Source organism: Oncorhynchus gorbuscha, linkage group LG16, assembly GCF_021184085.1.
Source record: "Oncorhynchus gorbuscha isolate QuinsamMale2020 ecotype Even-year linkage group LG16, OgorEven_v1.0, whole genome shotgun sequence".
NCBI lineage: Eukaryota > Metazoa > Chordata > Actinopteri > Salmoniformes > Salmonidae > Oncorhynchus > Oncorhynchus gorbuscha.
In genome coordinates, this window is record NC_060188.1 from 77,315,503 (window position 1) to 77,325,684 (window position 10,182).

At 48.0% G+C, this 10,182-nt stretch overlaps 1 protein-coding gene across 3 annotated transcripts in view; it reads right to left on the reverse strand.

Moving 5' to 3' along the window:
* Positions 1-10,182, reverse strand: part of LOC124000830 (netrin receptor UNC5C-like) — a 322,367-nt gene that overhangs the window by 128,395 nt on the left and 183,790 nt on the right. For all 3 annotated transcript variants that reach the window (XM_046307469.1, XM_046307470.1, XM_046307468.1), the window contains one exon: positions 7,307-7,450. In XM_046307469.1, the coding sequence (XP_046163425.1) occupies positions 7,307-7,450 (144 nt within the window). The remainder of the gene's footprint in view (positions 1-7,306; positions 7,451-10,182) is intronic.

Genomic DNA, 10,182 nt, shown 5'->3' on the forward strand with positions numbered 1-10,182 from the left:
TGTTACCTAAAAGCTGGTGATGAGTATAGCTGCTGGTAAGTGAGTGCTGGTGATGAGTATAGCTGCTGTTACCTAAAAGCTGGTGATGAGTATAGCTGCTGGTAAGTGAGTACTGGTGATGAGTATAGCTGCTGTTCAGTGAGTGCTGGTGATGAGTATAGCTGCTGTTACCTAAAAGCTGGTGATGAGTATAGCTGCTGGTAAGTGAGTACTGGTGATGAGTATAGCTGCTGTTAAGTGAGTGCTGGTGATGAGTTTAGATGCTGTTAAGTGAGTGCTGGTGATGAGTATAGCTGTTGTTAAGTGAGTGCTAGTGATGAGTATAGCTGCTGTTAACTAAATGATGGTGATGAGTATAGCTGCTGTTCAGTGAGTGCTGGTGATGAGTATAGCTGCTGTTAAGTGAGTGCTGGTGATGAGTATAGCTGCTGTTCAGTGAGTGCTGGTGATGAGTATAGCTGCTGTTAAGTGAGTGCTGGTGATGAGTATAGCTGCTGTTAAGTGAGTGCTGGTGATGAGTATAGCTGCTGTTAAGTGAGTGCTGGTGATGAGTATAGCTGCTGTTAAGTGAGTGCTGGTGATGAGTATAGCTGCTGTTCAGTGAGTGCTGGTGATGAGTATAGCTGCTGTTAAGTGAGTGCTGGTGATGAGTATAGCTGCTGTTAAGTGAGTGCTGGTGATGAGTATAGCTGCTGTTAAGTGAGTGCTGGTGATGAGTATAGCTGCTGTTAAGTGAGTGCTGGTGATGAGTATAGCTGCTGTTAAGTGAGTGCTGGTGATGAGTATAGCTGCTGTTAAGTGAGTGCTGGTGATGAGTATAGCTGCTGTTAAGTGAGTGCTGGTGATGAGTATAGCTGCTGTTAAGTGAGTGCTGGTGATGAGTATAGCTGCTGTTAAGTGAGTGCTGGTGATGAGTATAGCTGCTGTTAAGTGAGTGCTGGTGATGAGTATAGCTGCTGTTAAGTGAGTGCTGGTGATGAGTATAGCTGCTGTTAAGTGAGTGCTGGTGATGAGTATAGCTGCTGTTAAGTGAGTGCTGGTGATGAGTATAGCTGCTGTTAAGTGAGTGCTGGTGATGAGTATAGCTGCTGTTAAGTGAGTGCTGGTGATGAGTATAGCTGCTGTTAAGTGAGTGCTGGTGATGAGTATAGCTGCTGTTCAGTGAGTGCTGGTGATGAGTATAGCTGCTGTTCAGTGAGTGCTGGTGATGAGTATAGCTGCTGTTAAGTGAGTGCTGGTGATGAGTATAGCTGCTGTTAAGTGAGTGCTGGTGATGAGTATAGCTGCTGTTAACTAAATGATGGTGATGAGTATAGCTGCTGTTAACTAAATGCTGGTGATGAGTATAGCTGCTGTTAAGTGAGTGCTGGTGATGAGTATAGCTGCTGTTAAGTGAGTGCTGGTGATGAGTATAGCTGCTGTTCAGTGAGTGCTGGTGATGAGTATAGCTGCTGTTCAGTGAGTGCCGGTGATGAGTATAGCTGCTGTTAAGTGAGTGCTGGTGATGAGTATAGCTGCTGTTAAGTGAGTGCTGGTGATGAGTATAGCTGCTGTTAAGTGAGTGCTGGTGATGAGTATAGCTGCTGTTAAGTGAGTGCTGGTGATGAGTATAGCTGCTGTTAAGTGAGTGCTGGTGATGAGTATAGCTGCTGTTAAGTGAGTGCTGGTGATGAGTATAGCTGCTGTTCAGTGAGTGCTGGTGATGAGTATAGCTGCTGTTCAGTGAGTGATGGTGATGAGTATAGCTGCTGTTCAGTGAGTGATGGTGATGAGTATAGCTGCTGTTCAGTGAGTGCTGGTGATGAGTATAGCTGCTGTTCAGTGAGTGCTGGTGATGAGTATAGCTGCTGTTCAGTGAGTGCTGGTGATGAGTATAGCTGCTGTTCAGTGAGTGATGGTGATGAGTATAGCTGCTGTTCAGTGAGTGCTGGTGATGAGTATAGCTGCTGTTCAGTGAGTGATGGTGATGAGTATAGCTGCTGTTAAGTGAGTGATGGTGATGAGTATAGCTGCTGTTCAGTGAGTGATGGTGATGAGTATAGCTGCTGTTAAGTGAGTGCTGGTGATGAGTATAGCTGCTGTTCAGTGAGTGCTGGTGATGAGTATAGCTGCTGTTCAGTGAGTGATGGTGATGAGTATAGCTGCTGTTAAGTGAGTGCTGGTGATGAGTATAGCTGCTGTTCAGTGAGTGATGGTGATGAGTATAGCTGCTGTTCAGTGAGTGATGGTGATGAGTATAGCTGCTGTTCAGTGAGTGATGGTGATGAGTATAGCTGCTGTTCAGTGAGTGATGGTGATGAGTATAGCTGCTGTTCAGTGAGTGATGGTGATGAGTATAGCTGCTGTTCAGTGAGTGCTGGTGATGAGTATAGCTGCTGTTCAGTGAGTGCTGGTGATGAGTATAGCTGCTGTTCAGTGAGTGCTGGTGATGAGTATAGCTGCTGTTCAGTGAGTGCTGGTGATGAGTATAGCTGCTGTTCAGTGAGTGCTGGTGATGAGTATAGCTGCTGTTCAGTGAGTGCTGGTGATGAGTATAGCTGCTGTTCAGTGAGTGCTGGTGATGAGTATAGCTGCTGTTCAGTGAGTGCTGGTGATGAGTATAGCTGCTGTTCAGTGAGTGATGGTGATGAGTATAGCTGCTGTTCAGTGAGTGATGGTGATGAGTATAGCTGCTGTTCAGTGAGTGATGGTGATGAGTATAGCTGCTGTTCAGTGAGTGCTGGTGATGAGTATAGCTGCTGTTCAGTGAGTGCTGGTGATGAGTATAGCTGCTGTTCAGTGAGTGCTGGTGATGAGTATAGCTGCTGTTCAGTGAGTGCTGGTGATGAGTATAGCTGCTGTTCAGTGAGTGCTGGTGATGAGTATAGCTGCTGTTCAGTGAGTGCTGGTGATGAGTATAGCTGCTGTTCAGTGAGTGCTGGTGATGAGTATAGCTGCTGTTCAGTGAGTGCTGGTGATGAGTATAGCTGCTGTTCAGTGAGTGCTGGTGATGAGTATAGCTGCTGTTCAGTGAGTGCTGGTGATGTATAGCTGCTGTTCAGTGAGTGATGGTGATAGTATAGCTGCTGTTCAGTGAGTGCTGGTGATGAGTATAGCTGCTGTTCAGTGAGTGCTGGTGATGAGTATAGCTGCTGTTCAGTGAGTGCTGGTGATGAGTATAGCTGCTGTTAAGTGAGTGCTGGTGATGAGTATAGCTGCTGTTCAGTGAGTGATGGTGATGAGTATAGCTGCTGTTCAGTGAGTGCTGGTGATGAGTATAGCTGCTGTTCAGTGAGTGATGGTGATGAGTATAGCTGCTGTTCAGTGAGTGCTGGTGATGAGTATAGCTGCTGTTCAGTAAGTGATGGTGATGAGTATAGCTGCTGTTCAGTGAGTGATGGTGTGAGCTGCTGTTCAGTGTGCTGATGAGTATAGCTGCTGTTCAGTGAGTGATGGTGATGAGTATAGCTGCTGTTCAGTGAGTGCTGGTGATGAGTATAGCTGCTGTTCAGTGAGTGCTGGTGATGAGTATAGCTGCTGTTCAGTGAGTGCTGGTGATGAGTATAGCTGCTGTTCAGTGAGTGCTGGTGATGAGTATAGCTGCTGTTCAGTGAGTGATGGTGATGAGTATAGCTGCTGTTAAGTGAGTGATGGTGATGAGTATAGCTGCTGTTCAGTGAGTGATGGTGATGAGTATAGCTGCTGTTAAGTGAGTGCTGGTGATGAGTATAGCTGCTGTTCAGTGAGTGCTGGTGATGAGTATAGCTGCTGTTCAGTGAGTGATGGTGATGAGTATAGCTGCTGTTAAGTGAGTGCTGGTGATGAGTATAGCTGAGTGATGGTGATGAGTATTGTTCAGTGAGTGATGGTGATGAGTATAGCTGCTGTTCAGTGAGTGATGGTGATGAGTATAGCTGCTGTTCAGTGAGTGATGGTGATGAGTATAGCTGCTGTTCAGTGAGTGATGGTGATGAGTATAGCTGCTGTTCAGTGAGTGATGGTGATGGTGATGAGTATAGCTGCTGTTCAGTGAGTGATGGTGATGAGTATAGCTGCTGTTCAGTGAGTGCTGGTGATGAGTATAGCTGCTGTTCAGTGAGTGATGGTGATGAGTATAGCTGCTGTTCAGTGAGTGATGGTGATGAGTATAGCTGCTGTTCAGTGAGTGATGGTGATGAGTATAGCTGCTGTTCAGTGAGTGATGGTGATGAGTATAGCTGCTGTTCAGTGAGTGATGGTGATGAGTATAGCTGCTGTTCAGTGAGTGATGGTGATGAGTATAGCTGCTGTTCAGTGAGTGATGGTGATGAGTATAGCTGCTGTTCAGTGAGTGCTGGTGATGAGTATAGCTGCTGTTCAGTGAGTGCTGGTGATGAGTATAGCTGCTGTTCAGTGAGTGCTGGTGATGAGTATAGCTGCTGTTCAGTGAGTGCTGGTGATGAGTATAGCTGCTGTTCAGTGAGTGCTGGTGATGAGTATAGCTGCTGTTCAGTGAGTGCTGGTGATGAGTATATCCTGAAAGGCCAATGGAGAAGTGACACATCGTGGCCGCCCCTCTGACACCCATCGAAATGCATTTACTAAACACAGAGGGCCATCGCAGCAGTAATACTCATATCAGACAGACGATTTGGTACATTAACTGTAAAAAAGACAAGGCAATGTTTACACGACCCCTGTCAAACAGCCCCTAATTTACCACTTATTTGCACGTATACCCCTTTTATACATATCAGTGGGTAACTGGCAAACTGGGAGGGGTGGGGATTGGTGGGTATTGTAAAAAACATGGGGGGTGTTTGCAGTTCAAATTAGGAAGGTGTTAAACAATGGAACAGTTAATGAATTTACCTGTAAAAAAAACAGAGAACCATTCACACAAATCCAATACCTGTATTTTGGTTACTGTGAAAATGCAGGAATCATGACTACTGTAGTTCTTGAGTAGCTTATATTTTTCCATTCATTTTATCTCTACTCCTTTCATATTTATGAAAAGGCTGGTATAAAAATGCATGCATGGTAAATAAGTGGGTTTTTGGTCTGTGTATGAAAGGGATATAAGTGTCCCAGAGACCTCTGTCACTCTATTGGAGAAAAAGAGAGACTGGACACAACATGGCTTGAAGTCAGAAATGCATAAGGTCCATACAAATACCGATGATTGCAGAAGACCCATGGCTCAGTGATAAAGATCAAGCAGAAAAAAAGTCATTTTAGTGTACTCTTTTTTGTTGTTGTGATCACTCAACAACTGAAAGACATAAAACTACTCTATTTCGTCTCAGTCAGAGTTTCCCTTCACGTTTTGATTGGCATGTCCCCTGGGTCACGTTAAACGGATTTAAGCGCAAGGGAAGAAATAAATGTGTTGTTACTGGAAAACATGTTGGTATTTGGTATACTGACCCGTAGAATTACTAACATAAGAAAATGGCATTTGAGGACCACCAACAAATAACCGGAAATGTTGGTATAAACATATCCTTGTGCTGTGTGTATACAGCACTCCCTGTCTCTGCTCAGTTCCTCCTAGTTTATACACAATGAAACTGGAGTCTATGGGCTGTTTTACCCACCCACGCTCAAAAGAACACGTAACTGACATTAGTTATGAGAGCCTTTTCTTGACTGCCTGTACAACTGGCAGATACAGATCAACTTGGAAAGAGTCACTCTCGGTGACTCTTTGACTGTGAGGACAGGGATGGGGACTGGGGTGGGGACAGGGATGAGGACAGGATGGGGACTGGGATGGGACAGGGATAGGGACAGGTATGGAGACTGGGATGGAGTCTGGGATGGAGACTGGGATAGGGTCGTGGACAGGGATGGAGACTGGGATGGGGACTGGGAGGGATAGAGACTGGGGTCTCTTAAGTTAATATTGTTTCAAACCAGGGCAGGATGGGGACTGGGATGAGTCCAGGGATGAGACTGGGATGGGGTCTGGGACAGGATGGGGAGTGGGTCTGGGATGGAGACTGGGATGGGGTCTGGGACAGGATGGGGAGTGGGTCTGGGACGGAGACTGGGATGGGGTCTGGGATGGAGACTGGGATGGAGACTGGGATGGAGACTGGGATGGAGACTGGGATGGAGACTGGGATGGGGTCTGGGATGGAGACTGGGATGGAGACTGGGATGGAGACTGGGATGGAGACTGGGATGGAGACTGGGATGGGGACAGGGATGGAGACTGGGATGGAAACAGGGATGGGGACAGGGATGGAGACTGGGATGGGGTCTGGGATGGGGTCTGGGATGGGGACAGGGATGGGGACAGGGATGGAGACTGGGATGGAGACTGGGATGGAGACAGGGATGGAGACTGGGATGGAGACAGGGATGGGGACTGGGATGGAGACTGGGATGGGGACAGGGATGGGGACAGGGATGGGGACAGGGATGGAGACTGGGATGGGGTCTGGGACAGGATGGGGAGTGGGTCTGGGATGGAGACTGGGATGGGGTCTGGGGCAGGATGGGGAGTGGGTCTGGGACAGAGACTGGGATGGGGTCTGGGATGGAGACTGGGATGGAGACTGGGATGGAGACTGGGATGGAGACTGGGATGGAGACTGGGATGGGGTCTGGGATGGAGACTGGGATGGAGACTGGGATGGAGACTGGGATGGAGACTGGGATGGGGTCTGGGATGGGGACAGGGATGGAGACTGGGATGGAAACAGGGATGGGGACAGGGATGGAGACTGGGATGGGGTCTGGGATGGGGTCTGGGATGGGGACAGGGATGGGGACAGGGATGGAGACTGGGATGGAGACTGGGATGGAGACAGGGATGGAGACTGGGATGGAGACAGGGATGGGGACTGGGATGGAGACTGGGATGGGGACAGGGATGGGGACAGGGATGGGGACAGGGATGGAGACTGGGATGGGGTCTGGGATGGGGACAGGGATGGGGAAAGGGATGGAGACTGGGATGGGGTCTAGGATGGGGACAGGGATGGGGACAGGGATGGGGACAGGGATGGAGACTGGGATGGAGACTGGGATGGAGACATGGATGGGTTCTGGGATGGGGACAGGGATGTAGCCTGGGATGGATGAAGACAGGAATAGGGACAGGGATGGGGACAGGGATGGAGCCTGGGATGGATGAAGACAGGAATAGGGACAGGGATGGGGACAGGGATGGAGCCTGGGATGGATGAAGACAGGAATAGGGACAGGGATGGGGACAGGGATGGAGCCTGGCATGGATGAAGACAGGAATAGGGACAGGGATGGGGACAGGATATGGAAAGGAATAAGGACATGGTTGAGGGGACTCAATAGTGACAGGGTAGAGGGCGTTACTCACACGCGATGAGGACGTGTGCCTTGCGACTCTTGGTGGTCCCTGCAGAGCTCCAGGCAACACACTGACACCAGAAATCCTCTGGTCCAAACAGCTCCTCTACTTGCTGCCGTGTGATCTCAATACTGGCCTCTCGCACCACCAATCCTGCGAAGTGGAGAGAGAAGAAAGTCAGTATACAGGCTCGATACAGAAGCAGAACCAACACTAGCCTTGGGCAGAGAGATGGGACATTCAAAACACAGAGCCAAAGACATTTGAGGGAAATTATAGCTTGATAAAGTTAAATGAATGTTGTCCTCCCTGGCACCGGCCCTGGGGAGAGGGGAATGAATATCAGTTCTAACATGTTGCCAGCAGCACAGTCTATAGCTCCATTGAGAGGATGTCAATACTAACCTCTGACACCTGGGAAAGGAAATTAGAGAAGATACACTATATATACAAAAGTATGTGGACACCCATTCAAATTAGTGTATTCAGCTATTTCAGCCACACCCGTTGCTGACAGGTGTATAAAATCGAGCACACTGCCATGCAATCTCCATAGACAAACACTGTCAGTAGAATGGCCTGTACTGAAGAGTTCAGTGACTTTCCAACGTGGCACTGACATAGGATGCCACTTTCCAACAAGTCAGTTCGTCAAATTTCTGTCTTCTAGAGCTGCCCCAGTCAACTGTAAGTGCTTTTATTGTGAAGAGGAAACGTCTAGGAGCAACAACGGCTCGGCCACACAAGCTCACAGAACGGGACCGCCAAGTGCTGAAGCTCGTAGAATGCAGAGTGCCAACTGTAAAGTTTGGTGAGGAGGAATAATGGTTTAGGGCTGTTTTCGGGCCCCTTAGTTCCAGTGAAGGGAAATCTTAAAGCTACAGCATACAATGTCATTCTTGATGATTCTGTGCTTCCAAATTCGTGGCAACAGTTTGGGGAAGGCCATTTCTTGTTCCATATATAAATACCCATTACAATGATAATATTTTTTGTGTGTTTTACCCCATGTTTCTCCCCAATTTCGATCTTGTCTCATCGCTGCAACTCCCCAATGGGCTCGGGAGGCGAAGGTCGAGTCATGCATCCTCCGAAACAAGACCCACTAAACCACGCATCTTAACACCCGCCCGCTTAACCCAGAAGCCAGCCACATCAATGTTTCGGAGAAAACACCGTTCAACTGACGACAACGGTTAGCCAGCAGGTGCACGGCCCGCCACAAGGAGTCGCTAGAGCACGATGAGCCAAGTAATGCCCCCCGGCCAAAATCTGTCAAAACCACACACACAGCTCTTCACACTTTAATACATCAATTTAATCAATTGTATCGCATCTTTAAATCAGTCTACTAACTACCCTGTCCAAAAGGGTATTTCTCGAGGCTGTTTGGCAATGGGTCTCCCTGTGTGCTTAGTGCTGTGTGTGTGTGTTCTGTGTGTGCTAGCTTGGCCCAGATTGCGGTGAGGTGCTGTGGGATTGAGTTGTTGAGGTCCGGGGCTGTGCATGGGACTGTGGGGGAGGAAGCCTAGCAGCCTCATCAGTGTCATGGCTAACACAATCCTGTCTTCTAACTCCTCTGATTACTGCTCATCTGGGTGCCAGAGCCCAAACAAACAAATCAGCCCTGAAACAAACCCCTCTACCCACAGCACAGCTGCCCCTCCAGCTCAGATTACTGAAATAATGCTGTGTGTGTGTGTGTGTGTGTGTGTGTGTGTGTGTGTGTGTGTGTGTGTGTGTGTGTGTGTGTGTGTGTGTGTGTGTGTGCGTGCGTGCGTGCGTGCGTGCGTGCGTGCGTGCGTGCGTGCGTGCGTGCGTGCGTGCGTGTGTGTGTGTGCGTGTGTACAGCTGGGTGTGCCAGGCTGCTTGGCACTGAGTATCATGGATGCTTCTTTGGTTTCTCAGCCCCTCCTCATCTTATCTTCTAATGTATTACTGAGAGGATTAGACAGTATGGAGGTGGAGGATCTACAGTTCTCTCTCTGACAGGAGAAACAGCACACACATTCAATACACAGCAATCTAATCCAATGAGAGCATAGAGAGGAGCCCTATGGCAACATCATGTACCATAAATCACAAACAATGCAGTTGTCACTCTGCAGTAGAAACTTTAGCTAACAGAACTATTGATCTCCACAGTATTGGGAGGAGGGAGAGAGAGAGGCAGAGAGAGAGAGAGAGAGAGAGAGAGAGAGAGAGAGAGAGAGAGAGAGACATAGTGAGATAGAGAGAGAGATATACCCGCTATCAAAATCCAGAAATGAGACGTTAATTTCTACAACCACTTAAAAGGAAGCGATTCCCAAACCTTCCATAACAAAGCAGAGTGATGAACCTGGAGAACAGTACTTGCCCTAAGCAAGCTGGTCCTGCGGCTCTGTTCACAAACACAAACACAAACAGATCTCACAGAGCCCCAGGACAGCAACACAATTAGACACAACCAAATCATGAGAAAAAAATATGTAGAATTACTAGACACATTGGAAATAATTTACAAAAAAACTGAGCGAACTAGAATGCTATTTGGCCCTAAACAGAGAGTACACAGCGGAACTTAAGGAAAGCTTTGACTATGTACAGACTCAGTGAACATAGCCTTGCTATTGAGAAAGGCCGCCGTAGGCAGACCTGGCTCTCAAGAGAAGACAGACTATGTACACAATGTCCACAAAATGAGGTGGAAACTGAGCCGCACTTCCTAACCTCCTGCCAAATGTATGACCATATTAGAGACACACATTTCCCTCAGATTACACAGATCCACAAAGAAGTAAAAAACAAACCCTACTGGGTGAAATACCACAGTGTGCCATCACAGCAGCAAGATGTGTGACGTGTTGTCACGAAAAAAGGGCTATCAGTGATGAACACCCTTG